This window comes from Neovison vison, chromosome 7, assembly GCF_020171115.1.
Source record: "Neovison vison isolate M4711 chromosome 7, ASM_NN_V1, whole genome shotgun sequence".
Classification (NCBI taxonomy): Eukaryota; Metazoa; Chordata; class Mammalia; order Carnivora; family Mustelidae; genus Neogale; species Neogale vison.
Window position 1 is genome coordinate 180122048 of NC_058097.1, and position 23635 is coordinate 180145682.

The 23635-nt window shown below is 45.0% G+C and overlaps 1 protein-coding gene across 4 annotated transcripts in view; it reads right to left on the reverse strand.

The window, feature by feature from the left end:
• The window catches only part of SLC1A2 (solute carrier family 1 member 2), a 139492-nt gene that overhangs the window by 9111 nt on the left and 106746 nt on the right, over window positions 1–23635 (reverse strand). For all 4 annotated transcript variants that reach the window (XM_044259084.1, XM_044259083.1, XM_044259082.1 and 1 more), the window contains exons 7-9: window positions 20354–20587; window positions 15320–15514; window positions 11518–11652 (exon numbers count right to left, since the gene is read on the reverse strand). In XM_044259084.1, coding sequence (XP_044115019.1) covers window positions 11518–11652; window positions 15320–15514; window positions 20354–20587 — 564 coding nt within the window. The remainder of the gene's footprint in view (window positions 1–11517; window positions 11653–15319; window positions 15515–20353; window positions 20588–23635) is intronic.

The following is a 23635-nucleotide window of genomic DNA, read 5'->3' on the forward strand; positions in this document are numbered from 1 at the left end:
GAGTATTATGCCTCCATCAGAAAGGATGAATACCCAACTTTTGTAGCAACATGGACGGGACTGGAAGAGATTATGCTGAGTGAAATAAGTCAAGCAGAGAGAGTCAATTATCATATGGTTTCACTTATTTGTGGAGCATAACAAATAGCATGGAGGACAAGGGGCGTTAGAGAGGAGAAGGGAATTTGGGTAAATTGGAAGGGGAGGTGAACCATGAGAGACTATGGACTCTGAAAAACAATCTGAGGGGTTTGAAGTGGCGGGGGGGTGGGAGGTTGGGGTACCAGGTGGTGGGTATTATAGAGGGCACGGCTTGCATGGAGCACTGGGTGTGGTGAAAAAATAATGAATAATGTTTTTCTGAAAATAAATAAATTGGAAAAAATAAAAAATAAAAATAAAAAATAAAATAAAGATCAGAACCTGACTTCAGCTCTCAGGAGCATATTTCCATCTGACAATGCTCCTCTCCTCCCTTTTGCTTTGGAGAATCTGCCTCAGGGTAATAGAGTCTGAACACAAATGAATACTGGTGCTTGAGGTCCTCCACAAAATTAAGTACCATAAAGCCAAGATTGGTAAGAAGACCCAGAGTGAAGGGATGAGAAGGTATTCATGATGATAGTTAAGAAAAGATATATACATCTGGAGACAGCCTGGATTCAAATGCCAGCGTTTCCTTCTACTTGCTGGACAACACTGGTCATACTTAACATTTAACTGTGAGCCCTCATGGCCTCACCTGTGAAATCAAAATAATAAAAATATCTGTGACACTGGGTTGTTGCAAAGATTAAATAAGATAACAAAGTGCTTAGCACAGAATTCTCTGAGACATTTAGCAAGAGCTCACAAAACATTAGTTATTACACGATGATGTGTACTCTAAATATTACTATAAATCTTATCTAGTCAATTTAAGTCTGTTTTGGCAGCACCTGGGTAGAATGCCCAAACATGCAGAGTTAAGCTACCATCTCCCCCTAGAAACATTAACTCTATTTGCAGGACAATCCTTACAGTGGCCTCCCAGCTAACCTGCTGAGTTCTTTATCCATCACATAGCGTTGGTCCCCTTTGTTGTGTTTCAACTCTACTTTCAGTCCCACCCGGCATGTGTCCTGAGCCATGAACCCAACATCCTTGACCAATTGTTAAATTCCAAAGAGCATTCAGGTGAAGAGGAATTCTCTAAGTACCCATTTATATCATGGCCCAGAAGGATCTACCTTACTGGCAAGCAGATGAACTGAAGGCAGGGGTGGTAGAGATGATGCTGATTATGGTGATGGTGGTGATGAGGACAACAGCTGATATATCACATTTAATGTCTAGAAATATGCTCTACAGATATTACCTTGCTTAATCTCTCTACAAATGTTGCAAGAAGTATTTTTTTAATTTAATTTAATTTTTTCAGTGTTCCAAGATTCATTGTTTATGCACCACACCCAGTGCTCCATGTAATACATGCCCTCCTTAATACCCACCACCAGGCTCACCTAACCTACCACCCCCCTCCCCTCCAAAACCCTCAGTTTGTTTCTCAGAGTCCACAGTTGCTTGTGCTTTGTCTTCCCTGCCAGTTTACTCCAATTCACTTTTCCTTTCCTTCTCCTAATGTCCTCTATGTTATTCCTTATGCTCACAAGTAAGTGAAACCATATGATAATTGACTCTCTCTGCTTGACTTATTTCACTCAGCATAATCTCCTCCAGTCCCATCCATGTTGATACAAAAGTTGGGTATTTATACTTCCTTATGGAGGCATAATATTCCATTGTATATAAGGACCATATCCTCTTTATCCATTCGTCCGTTGAAGGGCACCTTGGCTCTTTCCACAGTTTGGTGATTGTAGCCATTGCTGCTATGAACACTGGAGTACAGATGGCCCTTCTTTTCACTGCATCTGAATCTTTGGGGTAAATATTGGTAGTACAATTACAGGGTCAGAGGTAGTTCTATTTTCAATTTCTTAAGGAATTTCTAAACTTAGTATTCATATTTAAGAAATGAAAACTCAGAGGGCTTCGCAAAGTTACACATCCTAATAAAGTCACAGAACCAAATTCAAGCACAGGCACTGAGCTTCCAGAATCCACAATGCAAAGTGCCCTGGAGCCAGACAGCTTTGATTTTGAAACCAGCTCCGCCACTTCCTAACTGTATAACCTGGGTCACTTCCCCTACCAGAATTTTTCTCAAGCAGGCAAAATACCTATTTTATAGGATTTCAAGAAGATATAGCCAGTTCCTGACCCATAGTGAATATTCATTATATGCTGGCTCTTTCCCCTTTTGGGAAGAGCCATCACCCCCATCATATGGGCAAAAACACAAGACACTATGCTCAAGGGATAATGAATTTTCAGTTTAACAAATCCACTGCCACCCAAATGGGTGATGTAAGTTTACAAATTCTCATTTCCTCAACCCTTGACTTTCTTTGACATCAGATCCCAACTCTCCAGAGCAGCCACTGAATCGACTTTTCAGAATAGAATATCTATTCTCTCCCATACCCTCAGGCCTCCTTGAATTGGAAAATGAACTGACCAGAGGAAATAGCTATCAGGCCAGGAATGAATGAAGATGGGATCAAGTAGAACCAAAGCATGCTGATGTCTGACACTAAAATCAGGATGGGAAGGGCCCTAGATTTAGAGCTAGAACCCTAACCCAGATCTTCTGACTCTCTTACCTAGAGCAAATCACCTCTCAAGAAACATCCGGCATGCCTTAAGAACTCATTAAAGATTGATTACAGGAGCACAAGAGCATCCAAATGGCTTTGTGGAAATAAGAAGAGAACACAGACTCTAATACTTGTTGAGTTCCTTGCTTGTTCATTTTATTTATTCAACAGATGTACAATGAGCATCTTAGTGTGGGCAGGACATTATGTCCAGTGCGCTGGCAACAAAGAACAAGAAAAAGCCCTTCCCATGCTCCCTCTTCCCCCTGGAACCCACACTCTCTTTAGTTCTCTGTGTCCCCCATAGAGTGAGATAAATGTTCTTGTAGGAATAAGTGGTGGGTGCTATGGGATTTTGTAGGTAGGACATTTTAACTATGCTTGGGCCCCAGGAAAGACTTGAGTAGAAGTATCTCAACTTAGGTCCTAAGGATAAGTCTGAGACAAAGTGGCAGAAAATAAATAAATAATGTGAAATTGAGGGGATAAGAACACCTAAGAGCGTTTAGGAGGCAAATGAGTGGGATGAGAGGCAGAAGGTAAGAACTGACCAAATCATGTATGGCCTTGTCAGCCAAGTTCAAGAGTCAGATCATTATCCCAAGAGTGATGAGGAGCCACTGGAGAGCAAGACCATGCTTGTTCCAGTATGAAGAATGGTCTGAAGGAGAACAAGTCTGAAAGAGCAAAACCCACTTAGTGAAGATGTGGTGGAAGGTTATAAGACAGAATTACAGGACTTGAGGACTGACTGGCTATAGAGAATAAATGAGAAAAGAGTCAAGGGTTCCTCTCAGGTTTCTGGTTTTGGGCAACCAGTGAACAGTGCCACCATATGTATGGGATATGAAAGCTTGGGATGAGAAATGTTCTCAATACAGCTTGAACATACCGGGTCTGAAATCTGGGAGCCAGCAAAGCAGAGAAGTCCCACAAGTGGTTGGGAATATGGACTATCAGGAAAGACATAGAGAGTTAGGAGTCGGTACCTAAAGAGGCGATGGGTGGATGCCACAAGTGTGTTTGGTTCATCCTTGGAGGGAATGGAGAGTGAGAAGAGCAGGCAGTCTTGTCTGGACCCTGAGGGTGACCAAGAGTCAAGAAATGTGCACAGGCATAAGAGTCTGCAAGGATGGAAGAAAAATGGAAGAGTTGGGGGGAAGCGTGTTTCAAAAATAAGGGTGTAGTAGAGAATATCAATTACAGCCAAGAGGTCAGGTAAGAAGAGTAAAAGTGCCCCCTTGGTTTTAGCGACAAAGAAGCCCATTACTGATCCAGCCAGGGCAGGTACAAGCCGGAGGCAGAGAGAGAAGATGGCTCACCATGGATAGAAAACTGAATGAGAAAGAGAAGGTGGCACCATTATTTATTATCAATGTATTCAAGGCAATTGACTGAGAAGGTGAAGGGAGGGAAAGGGAGATGGAGGGAGACAGGAGATAGGATTTTTTAGTTTGCTGCAGAGGCCACCAGGGGAATGTCTGACCAACTCTGGGGAAGCCCAAGTCTAGCTAAAAGTAGGATATGGGAGTTTGCGGTTCCACGTGGAAATTTCTCCACAGGCGAATATTTTCGTTTTGTCTCACAACTAGTCCTGACTGTTCAGGAAACTCTGCTGACCTCAAGTACTTCAAGGCTACTTGGTAAAAAGAATTTTAGAGTGCTTGAGGCTATCCTTGGGTTTGGACACTGTGTGTCAGAACTGTGAAGAGGAGACGGAGGGGAGGTCAGAATCGTTCGCTGAAGGGGATCCACCACCACAGGTGCTCTAGCTTTGGGGCCACCAAAGACAAGAGAGGGGCTTGCCTTCGTTATTCATACTGACAAACCCGGTCTGGTTCCCTGGGAGAAAGACAATTGCCACGGTCCTTTTTCTCTCTTTTCTATCTCTTGATCTAAGTCCTCTGGCAGGAGGGTGTTAGAATTGTTGGACAGTCCTGGTTCTCATGAACTAACAGAGCCAAGGGAGCAGGGTCACCCAAAATCTATCTGGTTCCTTGTAATGGACTGAGCCATATGAAATTGCCATTTCGACAGTTCCCTAAAGCCAAACATTGACAATTTCATGTGATTCAACTTAGCATTCAGACACAAACCACCATGTCTGCCTCTTAGAATGCAGAGTGCACAGTGTGGCAGAGGGGTCACTGAGGCCCCAGACCTAAGAAGGCTGGCACGAACCGAACCATCTGAGGGCTAAAGCCACATGGGGATGAGAAGGGAAGGAGGGCCTGCCGAAGCATTGGGGAAGAGCGTGAACTTTGGATGGGAGCCCGGGCTGCGATCCCGGCTCCGGCAGGGCAAGAAACGTAGCTTTTCCTACTCAGCTTTCTCATTTGTCAGCTTTGGAAATAACCCCTCCCTCCAAGCATGTTGAGAAGATAGTAAGTGCTAATGTGTCCTGAATGCTAATGTGTCATCAAGGAGACCTCTGCCAAACTCTGCATATAAAAGGCCTCACAGTGCACGGGACACAAACCCAGTCAGGCTCTTCATCCTTCTCCTCCTCCTCCTCCTCCTCCTCCTCAGGAGTCCAAGTGAAGAGGGGAGTAAACCACTTCCTCTTTTGTTTCCTCCACCAAGTCTTGCACACTCCTCTTTTTGCACTTAGCACAACTCGGCTGGGATTTTTTGACCACATCTGTCCCCATTACTAGACAATCAGCTCCTTGAGTGCTGATACCATGTGGTCTCGGTTGGTGGCATGGGCAAGATGGAGGGAGGCGGATGGGCAGGCAGGTGAGGGAGACAGGGCAGGGATGGGTTGTTGAAGAGGATGGAAAAACTCTAGAAAGAGAACTATCTTTTTGTTTGGCAAATGTCTGGCTGGCTGTCTTGGTGGTGAGAAGTTGGGGCCAGGACAAGATGTAGAGGGAGGAGGAAGGAGACGCAGACAGCCTAAATTATCTTGCCTACAAAAACCAGAGAGGTGTCCTGATTGCTGGGGGCGAACACAGAGGTGGAAGGAAGGGCAAGGCACAGAGAGACAGGGACCGAAGGGCAAAATAGAGCAGGGCAAAATAGAAGGGCAAAAAGGAGACCAGGAGGGGGGTGGCACTAAAGGACTTCTTTTAAAAGAAAAGGGGTGCCTCATATTAAATTGTTGTTTCCAAGCTACCTGAAATTATTAAGCGATTACTTCAGTGAAACTAAACTCAAGATTCAATTGTAGATAAAGGGACATTTTCCCTTTTTCATCTTATCACTCTCCTGAGCTTTGCGCCTCCCCTTGCTTTTCCATATTTCTTTTGTGATACTTTAAAAAGTGATTTTGCTGTGCAGAACTGTACCCCCACACCCACCGCACCCCTGATCTGTAATTTCACCACCTTGAGCCAGGGACGCTCTGTCAGGAGAGGGAAGGACTTAGGAGAAAGGGTCACAACCCATCTTAAGGTCGACATAGAATGAGTAACATAGAGAGAATTCTATGGGACTGGAAAATCAAAGCAAATATTTAAACATACGCCCCTGGAATCTTCAGAGCTATGGTAGATGTAGGAACTCATTTCTTCTCCCACCAGACACGGAGTAGGGCTTCAACCAGTTCTGTGTGTATATGTGCATACATGTGTCTCAAGTAAGAGAACGAGAATCCAGGTGGATAGGCCCAGACTCTCAAGGAACAGCCAGATCATCCGGGTTTGAATCCCAGATCAGCCATTCAACGTGCACTAAATCAAGATAAGCTACTTTTCTGTGAGCCTTCGTTTCCTCAATGGTTAAATGGGGATAACACCATTAACTGCCTCATGATTTGGGGCAACTTTTAAACAGGTCCTAGTAAAGTGCTTAGAATACTATCTAATATTAAAAGGGTACTTGCTGAGTATGAGTTATCGGTATCCTGAGTCCTTTCCATCATTTTTATTGACTAGATGCGAGAACGGGCAACTGGTGTTCAGGGAAGAACCGAGGGGTGCCTGGGTGGCTCAGTCGGTAAAGTATCCAACTCTTGATTTCAGCTCAGGTCATGAGTTGAAGCCCTGCTTGAAAAAGAATGGAAGTGCTGATATCCCCAAATCAGGGACCCTTACTCTCCCTTCCTTATCTCTAATCCATGGCTTCTGGAAGTGAGGTCCCTGGTCTGTATCCTCAGCATCACTGGCAATACTAATTCTTGGTCCCCACTCCAGACCTCCGGAATCTCCAGGAGGGTCAAGCTTGCTCAAGCTTGAGCATCACTGCTCTAGTCCCTCCAGGGAGGGATGCTAACAGGGAGCTTCAGAGCTCCCCCTGCAGGAGAGAGGCCGTAAGTCCCCCTAGTAAGTTCAATTTCAACTCTGTCCCCCAGCTAGTAAATCTGTCCCCAGAAATGATCTCACCAGCAATCTTATGTGATAAGTGGGTCATGGATCCCCTTGGGTCTCACTGTATTTTGGCTTTCCTTTTGCCGCCTGTGGCCAGACCTGGTTATTTATTACCTCTTCCTGGTACTGGTTCCTTCCTGCTTCCCCCCCAAGATACAGGGGTATCAGCGAGTTCTCTTAGAAATAGGTGCCGAGGATTCCTGACACAAAGGGCTTCTTGGACCCTGGGGAAGGTTCTGGTTTTACCAGCCCCACCCATCCGGTGTTTGAGGGCTCCGGCAGTTTTCAGGGCCCAGAATCTTCGTTTTCACCATGACATTTACAGAGTATCCAAGCCTGCCTATCGAAAAGCATCCAGGGCTTGGCGGGCAGTAATGAGGCTGGCCAGTCTCCAGCAGCTGGCAAACACTGTGGCACATTAAATGTCACTGCAGGCTTTGTTTGGTTTTAAATTAAAAAATTGCTAGAGTTATGAGAGCTTACAAGCTTTGCCTGGAGAGAAAAAAAAAAAAATCCCTTCACCTTTTTTTTTTCTCTACTTCACTGCCCCCCCCCCCCCCGCCTCCACCACCAACTATTTCGCTAGGGAATGGCCAGCCTCCGGCTGTACATCTGCGTCACCTCTTCCCCCTCTCCCCACTCACACTGTAATGGGCACCCAGTGGCCACAGAGCTCATGACCAAGAGTATGTTTCCAGAGCTCCACTTGCTGGTGAGCAAGAATGTGCCACCATTACTAATTCAAAGCAGATCTGACCTAGCTACAGACCCCTACACACATTTTCCCAGGCTCCTCTACCCTCCCTTTTTTCCCTCTTCTTAAAAGGAACGTTCAGGCTTATTTGTATACAAACATCCATCACCCGCAGAATCCTAGTCCAGGTCTTAAAACCCATAGGGCACTCAAGGGCATGGGGTCTAGACTCTGCTTTTAAGCTGACAAGTCATTATTCTCACTGTTCACATGACAGAGCTGAAATCTGGAGGGTAACTTGCTCAAAGTCGCACAAAGAGTAAGTGCAGAGCTCAGATCCAGGGCTCCTGACTGTTTGCTTTCTTTTCTCTAGGCCCCAGAACCAGAAGACAGCTCTTCATTTGTTCCTTCCTTCCCACGGCAGCCTGGGATTGAGTTTTCTCATATAGAGTTTCATCAATATAGTTAATCCAAATGTATCATCAGTTTTGGGTTCAGCCAACTCCCTTCTGCTGGCACGTTCCTGCCCTGGAGTTAGGACGCCCTGCTCTGGGCGCAAGTACGAACATGTGAGCGCTGGTGTGGGGTGATGGGGAGGACCCAGCCCTCCTATTCCATTCGCTAGCATTTAGGTCAGAAGTGGGTAGGGTCTTAGACGTTTCATGAAATGGCTCTCATCCAACAGGCTTGGAAGCAAACGACTGCCAAGAAGCCCAGCGCCCACAATGGCTGGAGGGCTTGAATTCTCGGAGTAGCAGAGACCTTGACTGGACCCCATTTGTCCCCATTTAGGCTTTTCTGATGTTTTGTTTTAGTCTGAAGAGGAGGAAAAAAAACAGGTCAAATGAAAAATTCCCTGGCTATTCTGTAGAACTGGGGGTGACCCTAATAGGTCTGTCTTCCCTAAACCTTTCTGACTGAGCACCTTTCTGCTTTCTGCCCACCGCTAGATCTGCCTGGTCAAGTAGGAAGTTGTGTCGGGGATGGGGGTAGTGGTAAAGGGTCCTGATCTGACCACCCAAGCTCTCTTGTGCCCACAGGCAAGACACTTAACTCTTCTGATTCCCGGTTTTATCATCTGTGAAACACTCCTTAGGGCTCTTCGGGGATTAATCATTACCACATGTAAAGAACATGGCAGAATCCACCAAGTACCAGCTCCCTTTCTTCATTTCCAGGTTTTTTCACTCAAAGAAAGGCATTTGCATGATCATGAGGGAAGGTTATCTCTATAATGATCTTTTATAAAAAGATCAGTCTCTAATGGTGGATTTCAGGCCTCAGACATAAGCCCAAGAAGAGACGAGGTAATGTAGACACACAGGCAAGAGTAGTCCACTGTTTCAGGGGGTTCAAGGAGCCAAGCGGCACAGGACTTAGGAAGCAAAAGTCACAGGGGAAGCACAGTTCATTTCAATAGTTTCCTCAGTCTTTCTTCCTGTGTGGAAAGGCCCTGGGTTATCACACAACTCTGTGGTAAAATTTAGCACACATGTATTGAGCTCCGACTGACCCTAAAGTATTGCCAATGCCCTCACTTCCCAGCAAAGCCCACCCCACTCCTTTGTCTCCTTCATCCCGTTCCCTCCCAATCCTTCCACCCATAAACCACTGCGGAATGTTGGCCACCATGATGACCGCCTTGCCTCGTGGACAGACGACATGAAAAAAGCTGCCCTGGGGCCAGCACAGGCTCCCAGAACAACGGAGCTAGCACAGAGGACCCACCCCCAGCCCCTGAGAGAGGCTAGCAGGGACAGAGAATGAGGCTATTTTTCTTACTCTTCACCTTCCCTCTAAAGGTACTTTCAGAGCATTTCCCTGGAGACGAGGATCCCGTCAGGAAGATCATGACCTTCCCTGCAGCCCTCCCAAGGTGTACAGATTATGTCCGGGGAGCACTTCTCTATTCTAACCTAGATCTTAACAACAGGCAAGCTCTGTGGAGAGGTGAGTCTTCCTTCCAGCTTTCCAGATGTCCTTCCCTTCAGTCACAGGCATGTTTTTCCCTTTGGAAGGGCGAAGGGAGGGGGAAGGAACTGTTGTTTTAGATGCAGGAAACTCAAAAGCATTAAAGGAGGCTTCTGGCTCTTAAAATCTATGCCAATAGATGTCAGAAAAATTGCCCCTGCCATGTAGAGCAGTTTAAAAAAAACTGTGTGGCCACTTTGGCCTTGGACCTCTGTGTCCCTGACATTGAACCCAACAGCATCCCCACCCCTGTTGCTTAGCTCCAAGATTAGACAGGAAGCATCAGTGTATACCTCACAGAACATCAGAGACTGAGTAGGCCCTTAGCAAGGATTGATTCCCTTCTCCCTGTTGGGGGCCATCTGGCTAGACTTGCCCTGTGAATGGGCAGTGAATGTCTTACAGTATGAAAATGCCCTTCACTGGTAAATATACTGGGAAAGGTAGCTGAGCTATGTGGACACAATCAAGTTTGAACTTCTCTGCGTGGCCATGCCGGGTTTCCATTTTGCCCCACCTTTCACCAGACCCTGCCTCCCACTCTGTGCTCCAGTATTACTAAACCACTCATAGGTCCTCACACTGTTTGCTGCCTCAGCGCCTTTGCACAGGCGGGCCTTGGCCTTGACTGAAATGCCCTGCTTCCTTCCCTGTCTATATCTACCTACCAGTTACAATTCAGCTCAGCTCTCACTGCCTTCAGAAGCTTGAATACAGCCGTGATGAAGAATGTAGCAGCCTCCCAAACCAAGCCAAATTGGACTCAAATGTTGCCTCACTCTCAAGTCACTTTGCCTCCCTATACCTCAGTTTCCTCATCTATACACCAAGAGTAATAATACCAAACCTTCAGGGTTGTTAGAAAGTGGAAGATGTAAAATTCTTGGTGCTGTGGCTGGTATCTGGTGCCCAGGAAAATTCAGTCGCCATGTTCATTATTGCCTGATTCCCCCATTCTGCCCTTCCATCCAAGACTGGAGTGGGTGCCTCTTTCTAACACGATCTTTCTATTGCACGCTATATATTTTTTAAGATTTATTTCTTTATTTTAGAGCAAGGGTGAGAATGAGAGTAAGAGAGAAAGAGACCACACCAGTGATAGCTGGAGGGGCAAAGGGAGAGAGAGAGAGAGAGAATCTCAAGCAGACTCCCCTCTGAGCACAGAGCCTGACATGAGCCTTGATCCCAGGACCTTGAGATCATGATGCGAGCCAAAATCAGGAGTCAGATGCTCAATTGACTGTGCCACCCAGGCGCCCCTACATGAGCTATTTTCATCTACTTTATTGAAGTATAATTTACATATGGTAATAGGTACTCAAGCTAAGTGTATGGTTTGATGAGTTTTGACAAACGTAGACACCTGTGTGTACCTGTGCCTATGAAACATTTCTACCACCCGAAACGATTTCCTTGTGCCCCTTCCCAATTAGTCTCTTCACCCCGTCTATGCCCAGGCAACCACTGATCTCTTTTTATTGCCAAGATTATATTGCCTTTCCTGCAGCTTCGTAAAAATGGGATTCTCTGTGCTTTGTTCATTCAGCCTAATGTCCCAGGACCCCCTGTGCATCCATGGTGGGTTCCTTACTGCTGGGCTCTTCACTTTGTATTGTAATTTATCTGATGCCCCCACTGGACTGTGAGGTCCTCAGCATGCTTTTTTCACCTTTGGTTCCCAATGAGGCACTCAGTAAATGTTAGAGGAAGGAAAGGAGGGAGGGAAGGGAGGGAAGAAGTTGTCATGGGGTTTTGCAAAGACCTTGGCTGCAACCTTGCATCTGGTCGAGCCCCAGGAGGCTGGACTCGCATCCGCAGCCCAGCCCCCTCGGCAGGCACTTACAGAAGCCAGTCCACGGCCACCAGCAGGCTGATGTCCTCCGTCGGCAGGCCCACAGCCGTCAGGATGAGGAGCATGGTGACGAGGCCCGCACTGGGGATACTGGCTGCTCCGACGCTGGCCAGCGTTGCCGTGAGGCTGAGCGAACAGAGAAGACCGGGTCAGGGGAAGAGAAAGAGGACTTGGCAAGACCAACCCTGGCTTCAATTTTCCTAGCAGTCATAAAATTTCTTTTGTTTCTCAAAGAACAGAGTAATCTAGAGTGCCAGCACCCGGGAATTAGGGTCTTCTTGGATTCTATGCAGCTGTGGTGGAAGTTTATAAATTCAGGGATTGTAGCTGTATGCTTGGCAGGAGAGCCAATTAGCCTAACATATCACAGGGCTCAACTAAGGTAAGCGTGGCTCTCAAGCAGGCAGGGAAATAATAAAGAAGGAAAACAAATCACCCTAATCCTCCCATGGGAATACCACTGCATTCATTTCTGCTTACGCCTTTATGTCTCTGGGAGCCCCAGAGACATCTGGACTCCGTGGCAAGAGTCTGAGGAGGCCACTGCCAATGTTAACATGAGAACTCAGAATAGCAAATATCCAGACCCGATTGAGTGGACATCGGGGGAACAAATCAACAGATTCCAAATGACATTAAGCTTCAGACGCCTGGACATTTCACCATGGACTGGAAAATACATTATTCAGAAAGAAAGCGCCAAGGAGAGATAATGCAATAACAGGAGGTTTTCCTTCTGAAGCCTCTCATCCTTTGCAAAGCCAGGAGCACACCCAGCACCGTTTTGAAGTTGTCTCTGGAAGAGGGTTCAATCTAGTGTTCAAGTGCCCTGTCTAGACACCAGGGGGTCTCTGTGGTCCAGCAAAGGGCAGTCACTTTTTCCTCCTCTTTTCTGATGCCATTTCTGAAAGCTGTCATTTCTAAATGGAAAGATGCTTCTGAAAATACAGATTCCCAACTTGCTTTTGTGGGCCCAGTGAAGAAAAGGAGGGTGCTTTATTTGTAGTTAGACAAAGCTAGAGTTTCTAGAGTAGGTCATCCAGCTCCAAACTAAGAGTCAGACTTCTAAACTGGTTTAACTGAACTCAGACTGTTGCTGTGACCAAGCATAGAATCCTGGGTCTTACCATGGGGAGGGACCTGAATTTACCTAATCTTATGTATGAGGACAGGAAGACCCTAGGAGATTCTGTGGTTTGCACTGGTCTTTCCATCCTGCCATCCTCCCAGGTGTAAGCCTGTGACCTTCTGGACACCTCCCCTTGGTGGGATTGACAGAACCCATCTGTACTCTTCTCCTGCCCCTGGCAATGTGGTGCTGCTACCAAGGCTTAAAGAACTCCCTTTTTTTTTTTTTTTGGATCCTTCTGGGTCATGGGAGGTTAGAGTATAGAGTGGGTATTGATGAAGATTATGGAAGGGAACAACCTGAATTCGAATCCCAGCTCTGTCACTTATTAACCACAGGACTTTGAGCAACTTAACTTTGCCTCCTTGCGCCATGATTTCCTTATCTTTAAGAAAGCGTCATCAGGAGCTAATAAATAGAAAGCACAGAGAAGAGGCCTGACACATTGCAAGCCCCCAGTAAATGTGAACCGTTCCTGTTATCAGAAAGTCTGGGCAGGGTGAGGCCACTTGGCAAATAAAAGCTTCCCTAAAGCCCCGAGAGTTAGAAGGTGGGAATTCTCTGCCGTTTCCCTGGCACAGATAGAACACCAGGAAAGGGGGACTTCCCAAGTTCCAACGGTCAAGGCCTCAGCCGTTTTATTTACATCAGTTGCTTCTGTTATGAGTCATTCTTACACATCTCTTTGCGCTGCGGCCCCATGGTTGGGCCCCTCTGGGCTGTGAGACACAAGCCTATAAAGGATATTCTTCCTGGAAGCTGGTCCCCTACTCTCCCTTCAGCCTGCAACAGCTTCCTGGAGACAGTGATCTCTCCTCCATCTCTCTATCTCTTTCCGCGTTTCCCGTCCTTCCGCTCCGTGGCTCACTTCTCCAGGGCTGGTTCTTGGACGCGGTACAGAGCATGACACACACATTGTCACAGCAGAGCCTCACAGTAACCCTGCAAGGTACATATGGTTGCCTCTGCTCTGTTCGGGGGAAACCACGAACCGGATGGATGGAGAAACATCGAACTGCTTGGCTGCCGTCTGCTGGGCTTGGGACACTCATCTGCTTGATTCCGATGCCCCCATCCCCGATCCCTCCAACGCTGAAAACTGTGCATTAATCAATCCCAGTCACTGGTCAGCAGTCGGTCCTCCTGTCTCTTACGTTTTCATCGAATGGTGTGAACTTGGTGGGAAGCGTGGCTGCCATCAGGGCCAAGAATTCAGGGACCAGAAATCATCTCACTTGGCTTCAAAAGGAGGGGTTTTTCCTTTTGTTGGTCTCTGAGTTTTAAAGCAAGAGACGTTGGCAGTCTTATGCGCATTCTGTGACCACGTGACTCAGAAGGCATGACACCCGGATCTGAAGCATGATTTCCCTGAGTGACATCATGGCATTCACTACACCACCGTCAAATTCTTCTTTCGTATTCTAGAAGTACTGAATGCTATTGAGCATCACTATATAGCAATAATACTAGTAGCTAACATTTATTAACAGGTGACTGTGTCCCAGGGATAATACTCTTAACCCCCTAGGATGTCCCCAATATACCCAGTGAGGAAACTGAGCCCCCCCATAGGGCTGCTATGGACTAAGTTGTGTCCCCCACTATCAAATTCATTTGCCCAAGCCCTAATCTCCAAGGTGATGGTGTTTGGAGGCAGGGCCTTGGAGGAGGGGTGGCGGGCAGTGGTAAGGGGGAGTGGTGCCCTCATGAGGGGATTAACTTTTATCAGAGGAGACCTACAAAAGCTTGCTCACTCTTTCTCCACCTGCCAAGGAAAGGCCAGAGCAAACAGCAAGAAGAACAGCACTAGCCAGGAAGAGGACAGTCACCAGAAGCTGAGTTTGCCAGCACTTTCATCATGGACCTCCCAGTCTCCAGAACCATGAGAAATCAATGTCTGTTGTCTAAGCACCTGCGGGTCTGTGGTATTCTGCTATAGCATCCTGAGCTAAGACAAGTCCGTGCCTCACAGCGTGGCTATAAGCATTCGAGAAATTAGCATATGCAAGTAAGTGTGATCTGTAAGTTTATGTTGAAGCAATGCATTGTTAACGATCTCTTGGGAAAGCGGTCTTCCTAAATTTTTTCGAGGATGAATACATAGGGTAAAAATAGATTTAGTAAAACACAGGTATCTAAATTTGCTACTTAATTGTAATAAAATGGTTTCTGTTGTATTGAAAAACCCCTTCCTTCCAGTGTTTCGTTACTTCTGCCATCGCCCTCTGAAATGCTGAAGGGAACAGATTTTAAAGAAAGGAAAAGTGGAGTCAGAGTCAGCTGATGTCAGCCCCTATTACAGCCCTCCTGGCTCATTAATGGGGTAGCCTTCACCAACCACCCTGCCGCTGGAAGCCTGTGCTTCCCAATCTATTAAATGGGTGTAGAAATCACTGCCTTGCAACATCACAGGATTGTTAAAAATTACGTCATACCAAACTTCCAAACCAATTTCACATGTGCAATACAAACAGAAGGCCTGCTTCTTTCCTGTCACAATATTTTCCCTTTGAGACTGCCAGTAACTCCCCTTCTGTGTTATTTCCTTCATCATTCTTCCACCAGGGGACCTGAAATTCAAGCGGCCCCATCAGATGGAGTTAGTGTGGAAGGGGGGAGGACAAAAGGTCATTTCAGTGCCTCCTCCACCCAATCTCCACTCACCTCACAGTCACAATCTGGCCTCCATCCAGGATAACACCATTCATCTGGGCAATAAAGATGGCGGCCACCGCTTCATAAAGGGCTGTGCCGTCCATGTTGATGGTTGCTCCGACTGGGAGGACAAATCTGGTCACGCGCTTATCGATTCCCAGATTTTCTTCCAGGCAACGGAAGGTAACAGGTAAAGTTCCAGCACTAAGGAACCAAGAGAGAGAGACACAAGAGTTTATATCTGCTTTAGAGAAGCAGGATCAAACTCAAACTGAAATGCCATCACAAAGTGTTTGTTCTTTGTTCCAATCAAGCAACGTGACATGAAAAAAACAGTGCCCAGAGCCAAATTAGAGACCAGCTGTTTGGCATTTCAAATTCAGTCTTATTAAGATGCTCATAAGTAGCAAGCTCTTTTTGTTGGTTTTTGAGATCTACTTAGAGCTTTAAATTCTTGTTCCTTTGATCAGTGTGTCCCTCTTATATTAAATATTAAAGACCAAGGATCCCAGCGTCCTGGGATCGAGTCCCGCATCAGGCTCCTTGCTCGGCGGGGAGCCTTCTTCTCCCTCTGCCTCCATCTGCCAGTGCTCGCTCTCTCTCTCTCTCTCTCTCTCTGACAAATAAATAAATAAAATCTTTTTTTAAAATAAATAAACAAATATTAAAGACCATCTGATTACCCACATTCATTGAGCTGCAAAAAAAACAGCATGTCAGAAAACAATGAGCTGTCAACAGTGAAGTGGAAAGAGGGATTTTTGAATGACCCATAATCTCATGCTGGAAACACTTTCCAATATGATGACTACATGGGCTGCCTCCAGCCTCTGGGAATTGCCCTGAGCTAATTTTCAGAATGCTGGACAAACATGTTAAACACCATTTAGCCTGAACCTGAGCTTCTAGAAATTCACTAGGGACCCTCACAGACAGTCCAACTCCCTAATACGTGGTCACTGGCCAACTGTACAGTCTTTGCAACAATATAGAGCAAAAAGCATGTGCTCTGTAGCTAATCAAAGACTCAGTGTGGACGGAGTGACTCCCCCGCTCTCATCCCAGGCCTGGGACGGGAATTCGTTACCACATGACCCAGCCTCAAGGGCCAGAACTCCTGACATGTTTGTGTGTCTTTTAAATTAAGAGACCTGTAAGGATAAGGGTCACTGACGGCCAAAATATTATTTCCATGTGGAGAGAGGCGTGTGGGAGGGTAGGTGGATTTGCTTCAAAATTTAAGTAATATGGAAAGAAACGTGGAACACCCAAATTGCCATGCGAGTGCTTTGTGGCCCGTTCTCTTTGGGGTTTGTTTGTCCTGTTTTATATTTTGCTTTTGGGGCCTTTTTTCTGTTCAAACCTTAGCAAACTGAATTGAGTGCAGAGATACTTTTTTCTATCATGCATTGACAGCCTTTGTCCCGGTTCCCTCCTTCTACTAGTCAGAATTAGGGTTCCTGCCAAGCTTAACATAGACCCCTGCCAGAGGTCTCCGTTTCTCCGAGAGTGGGTGAAGCTTTCTATGGCTTCAGAGGAGCTATAGAAAATGCAGATTCTAGGGCCTACTCAGAAACCGGAAATTCTAAATTTAGGGTCGCCTAAGTCGGCATCTTCTTAAACCACTGACCCACAGGCTCCCAATAATAATCTTAGGGAAGCCAGAGTCATCTTACGGGAACATTCTTCGTGATTTCAGGCCAGGGGTCTCATGCCTCCTTCTTGGTCTTAGGTAGAGGAAATGAATGTTTGGTGACCTCTTGTACCTTCTACCCAGTTGGCTGTCCCAGCTGTTTAATGTAACTCCCCCACTCCACCCTTTCTTCGGACCCTTTTGAAGAGTGGGCAAGACACCATGACTAGTCCGAAACGGCAGCTCTGGTAGGTGGCTGGGATTCTAAATGGTAGAGTCTGAGCACATTTCTGGGAGAACTGGAATATGTCAATTTTTATTATTGTATCCACTTTCCCAAAATGTCTTCAAGGGGTCTTCAGATAATTAAATAGATCAGAGAAAATAATTGGTAAATCATGAAAATATTCTCAAAATTCATATATACCCAACCAATCCAAACAGGAACTTGAGAATTTTAACTCTTTCCTGCCCATCTGACATTCTGACATGGGTTTTTTGGCTCCTGCCTCAATGACCATATGACAGTTTTCAAATATTGCTAATAATAACTAGCAGATACTTGACAGTCTTCTTCTCTTTTCCCAGAGTAGTTTCAACAGCATGGACTGATGTCAGCAGGATGCAGAGAGGAGTGTCCCAGGCTGCCCCCTTCCATCAGTCCTCCCTGACACCAGCCTGTTGAGAAAAGGAAGTCAGCTCCTTCCACTTCTCCTTCCATCAGGGTCCAAGGAGATAGAAAGAATAGTTACCTGGCCATCCTGAGGCTTTGTGTTTTTTCCCTCTGGTCATAATGGCAGAGTTAGTTCTAAGTATGTGACTCATGCCACAGATTTTTCTTTAAGTGTATTTTCTTTTAACAAAAGCCACAGTTTAACCAAAGATTAATTCACTTGAAATACAGGGTAAGGAGGAGAAATGGGTCTAACATTCGTGGCCTTGGCCAGATAACCCAAGCATTTGTCTGATTCAAATATGAACTTGGGCCATCCATATGCCTTTAGGATTTACTTTATCTAATTAAAAGTACTGGGAAAACTGTCTAGACATTCAAAGGAAAGATAATAATATTCTTTGAAAGATTTAAAAATCAAAACCACAAAAGCATTGGAAGAAAATATAATATTTTATCATTTTTGGTGGTGATTTTCCTGAGGAAAAAAATGGAAATTCCAAATACTAAATGAAAATACTGACAACTTCAATGACACGCAAATTTAAAACTTCTAGGGGCAAAAACATGACAAATTTTCAAGACAAGCACCAGACAGGGAGGAACATCATTTGCAACATGGGACACATGAGTTAATATTTTTATACATGAAGAGAGTTAAAGCCAATCAGGAATGGACGCATTCCCCAATAGGAAATGACCATCACAAACAATTCATAAGGTCAAATAGAGGAGGGGAGGATGGTCAATAAGAAGGCGAAGAAATGTTTCCCCTCACTAATAATCAAAAAAATGCAAAATCAATAAGATCATTTTTCACCAATAAAATTGGAAAATTAATAAAGTGATAATATCTAGTGCTGGTGAATAGATGGGAAAAGGCAGTCTTACACACCCCATTAGTGGGGACCTACACTAACAGACTTTTTTGAGCAGCAAGCTGGTGGTACGTTTTCAAACATATAGTGTGCTTACCACTGGACTCAGAAATTCCACTTCTATAAATTATCCTGAGTGGATCATCAGACAAGCTTACAGAAAAGTGTTTATAAGGGTGCTTGTCACAGACCTGTTTAGTAAACACACTTTACATGTACATCACAGAGGAGAGGTGGGGTTGTGTTGTGGCACCTACAGGGTATTATTATGTCATTTAAAAAGAATGGGTGGGAAGATCATATTGACAGAACTTTTATGATAGGTTGACCGGTGATAGCAATTTACAACACCTATACATGGTACAAACTGGAAAAATATAGAACTATTAAGATTAACTAAAAGGGTTACTATTAATTATTCCTGGGCAATAGAAGAACTGGTAATGTCCATTTTCTTCTTCAAAACTCTATTCACTGTCTGACTTTTTTCACAATGAGCAAACACCACGCTCATAACCAGAAAACAAATATAAAACTGCATATTGTTTGGTGTGTGGGGGGGGATTTTACTTTTTCTCCAAAGAGAGGGGGATCTTAATGGATAGAGATACTTATCCATATGAAATATATCAGACCAAGAGGGACAAAGGAAATTTTGGGGTGTTTCCCTTCATCTTGGGAAACTGAAGGCAGAATCCAGATCCCCAGGATTATATATATTTTTAGCATCTTCTGAAATCCCACATTCTACTTCTACCAAAATCTCATTGATGCACAAGATGAAAGTATATATTTGGTTTCTCAGTTGGTCACCACTATTGGCCTGTCAGGAAAAGATGACTGCCTTCTCAGGAGCCTTGGGACAACTGTCACGCTGCATCACAACAGAGTGGCCATCTCACCTGCAGAGCATGGTCACAGGCTCGACACCAAGGACCTATCACCTGTGACTCCAGAGACGATGCTGAGCTAGGAGTTGCAGAGTTGGCTTGCCTCCCTCCCACCTGCCTCAGTCTTAGTTTCATGACTTAGTTTTGTGCAGAAATACCAGTAACTAGTGCAGGCTGAAACAATAAAACTCTTCTAATCTTTGAAATTCTAAATTGCCAGGTGTTTCTTATGAATCTGTTTTTGTTTATTTGTTTGTTTGTTTTCGCTAAATTCAGTCTAAGAAGATATCTAAGAAAAATGTTTTTTTCCTCCGTGTATCTCTGGAGTCCTCACTGGCCTCAGATGCCTGGGAACTTAGTTAATGAAGAAGGAACAGACTCTCAGTCAATGTCAAGTTGAATCAACGCCAACCCGATTTTCTCAAAATCACTGGGGCAGAATGGTCCACTAGAAGTTCATACAGAAGTCACACACCTGACTGACTTCTGGTTTTGTTTTTTAAAAAAAAATCTCATTGAACACATTTGCCATGAAAAAGCTCAGTTTTTTGACTTTTGAAAAATGACTCCAAAGGAGTGATCTTTTGTGATAGCATTTTTCAAATCACAGGTGGGAGAATTTCTTAAATAGCTTAACATCCTGATACATCCTTTTGGAAAATATTTAAAGTGAAACCAATGCTAGATATGCCAGATTAGATAGGCAGATAAACAGCATGCATTCGTCTGGGAAATTTAATATTAAATATTTCCAGGAGGGTTGCTTATCAGCAAACATGTTCATCAGAAGGCTCCTGAGTTCCTAGGAGCCAAAAATACAAAACAGTTACCTTTTTCAGAAGTATTTTAATAATACGTGAAACCCATTCCCATTGAACTTTATGATGAAAGGGTTTTGCAAAGGGGAAATGGCAGAGAGGGGAAAAGAATGAGCAGAGAGAAAGAAAGGTGATTTCTTGTGTTCTCTACCTGGAAGCAGTACCCAGGGCAGTGATCCAAGCTTGGAAAATGCCAGCAAAAAAGGAGAAAGGGTTTTTCCTGGTGACTACAAAGTAAATCAAGGGGAGAAAGATGCCCCCATGGATGATGAGGCCCACGATCACCGTGATCATGTACATCCCCAGTTGCCTAGCAACCACTTCCAAGTCCTTGATGGCAATGATCTTCCCACAGATTAGGCAGGCGATACCCAGGGGAGAGTACCTGGAAAACAGAAAAGAAAAACAAACCAAAAAATCCAGTGAAGACATCCTTCTGGAATTCAGGACTTCTATCTGGGCCTTACATGTACCACACCCTCTGAGGAAAACCCTTCTTATTTCTGGACCAAGAGTTTCACTGGAGGAATTCCACGAGATTCGATAGCTGCTCTCCTTCACTTCAGACTAACTGTACCATCTGAAATCTCATCAGTGGGTCTGGTGATTTTCAGGAAGAGCAGACACAAGCTTTACCATCCCCCAGGTAAGCACCAAGCTGGAGAGGCACAGAATCTTCGAGCATCTTGTTTGGTCTCCCTGTTCCCCCCCAACTTCATCTTTGAAAACTAGGAATCCATTTTGAGTTCCCCAGAAAGCTCACGAGAGTTTCACCCACCTCTAAGCTGGCGTTGGTAAACTTGCTTTGTTTTTACCTTGTCGATAGGAAGCTTATAAAATATGAGAGAGACAGAGACAGAGAGGGAGCAAAAAAGAGAGACCTGCCAAGACAAGAAAACCCTCTGAGCCAGAGGGTCCATTTAGAGAGATGTGGTTTTATTACTTGTCAGCCTGAAAGTATTTCTTTCCATACTTGTCTTACCAGGGACGCTGGCTTGCCTGCCCCGCGTCTCAGGCAATACAGTCAGACCTCTGCACATATCACCTCATTTCATTTTTACCACAGCCCTGAAATCAAAGTATCATTATTCTTATTTGGCAAATGGGAAATTGAGGTTCAGAAAAGTTAAGACCAGTCCAAGACCACAAAACCAGGAAGTAGGAGAACAGTCTCAGCGCCTGTGACTCTCCAAGGGTTGTTTTCCCCTCCCCCAGCCAAACCACTTTCCTTTAATGAGCAATGGGAGCTCTTTGTACATAGGCTGACAGCTTACCATATACCAATTTGTTCTACGGAAACTTCCTTCATGCTTCTATCTTATTATTGTTTGATCGGGAGCTTGGAAACAACTTACTGCTGTCCTCACTCGTGAGGGCACTAACCGTATTCTCTTTCCTCTTGAGTGTATTTTTCCCATGTTGGGCAACAGCCTTTTTTTATTGCCCAATCTGGTAGTGGTTGAAGCAGAAACTGGTTCGGCCTGCAATACCTTCTGAATGGAAAGAAAATGTTTGAGGGGGAAGTTGATACTTTAGTAAGAATTATGAACATATTTGAGAAAGAGACTGGGGGAAATGAAGTCCCAAGATAATGTCCCCCTGCTGAGGTAACAGAGTCAGCAAAGGGAGACAGACAGCCCAACCAGATTTGCTGGTTGTTTTTTGTTTATCTGTTTGTTAAGGTTTTTGTTTTTTGCAATTGTGCCTTTCCTGAGTAAAAAAGATGTGGATAGAAGTTCCTGGGGTGGCTCAGTTGGTTAAGTGTCTGCCTTTGGCTCAGGTCCTGATTCCAGTATCCTGGGATTGAACCCCTGCATCAGGCTCCCTGCTCAGTGGGGAGCCTGTTTTTCCTTCTCCTTCTGTCTGTTGTTTCCCCTGCTTGTGTTCTCTCTCTCTCTCTCTGTGTCAGATAAATAAATAAAATCTTAAAAAAAAAAAAGAGGTGGGCAGAGAAGAATTATGTATACAATTACGTAAGACATGATGCTTGCCCAGCCGCATGACCTTGTAGTGATTTAGTCCCATTTTATAGATGTGCAAGTCAAAGCTTAGGCTAACTCCAACCTCACAGGATTGCTGTGAGGATTGCATATTTGAGCATGCATATGTGTGCCTTGTCAAAGTCCTGCCCCCATCCCTGTGAGCACCAGTCTGACTGCTGACCAAAGAATCCTCTACATTCTGTGGTCACACATGTACACCATGTCCTCTCCCCCACCATTCTTAAAGAGCCAAGTCTGAGTTAATGTGGCTTTCTAAACCCACGCATAGACTACTGCCATCCAATGGCAGATGTTTTTATGAGCAAAATATTTTGTCAAGAGGAACTTTCTGAAAGAGCTGATTGGTAAATGACAAGAATTAGTGAAAACCTTAGAATAACTCTCTTCCCTGATGAGTATCCAGCCTGTAGCCTCCACATCTTTCACCTGGGTGAAGGCTGGCAATGTTGGAGGGATGTTTCTGCAGGCATGAAGGAGCTATGTCCTTAAACCCTTGAATTTCTCACCATTTTACACTCTCCTGATGCACCCATGGTCATAATATCTCTTAGATGAGTGGGGTTGTCTCAGAGGCCAGGCCTTTGTGCCAGGAAGTTGTAAGTAACTGAGCACAATGCACTTTCCCATAAAGCCAACAAGCATTTATCTTCATAAGCCACAAGATCAATTCTTTCCCAAGCACCAACCAGCCTTTAAAGATGTCCAGAAAAACACAAACACGAGCTGTTCTGGGTGACATTCGATTTCCCTGCTCTTCTGGGACACACAATTTGCAGAATGGAGAAAAAGGATTTTCAAGGCACTTTGCCAAGCAAGACCAGCTATCTAGTCCCTCTGGAGAACACATCTGAGCCAGAGCCAAACAGATCAGAGAGAGGAAACATGTTTCCTCCGGAGCACTCAGCTCACTAGGAGAAACATGAGTTTCCAAGGTCAATGAAGAATGTTACTCAAAGGCCAGAAGGTAGAGTCTCAGGGCAAAGAAATATGGTGAGCAGGAATGAAACACCTTGGTCTCCAGAACAGGAATGAGCATTAACTCGAAGAAGGAAAGAGCCTTTGTCCTCAATGGTGTCTTCTAGGGTCATTACTTCCCTGAACCTGTGTTCAAAATGAGTGGTTTAATCTTCTACTCAGGAGCTGGAGTTTCTGAGCTCCTGGGTTTCTACATAATTATCTCATTGAAAATGACACCGCATGGAAAAGAAAGGGAAAATGCCCAGGATTCGAGGTCACCTCACAAAGCTCCTGAGATGAAGCAAGCAATCAAAGCCATAAACTGAAGTGCATGAAGAGACTGAGGGCTCCAGTAAGTTTCTGAAGCCAAATGGTGCCCAGGAATAGCTGGACCCACTTCTAAATTAGAAGGACATGACTGCAGAGTGGGAAGAGAAAATATCTTTCACACTGTCGTTGGGTTGCTTTTATCT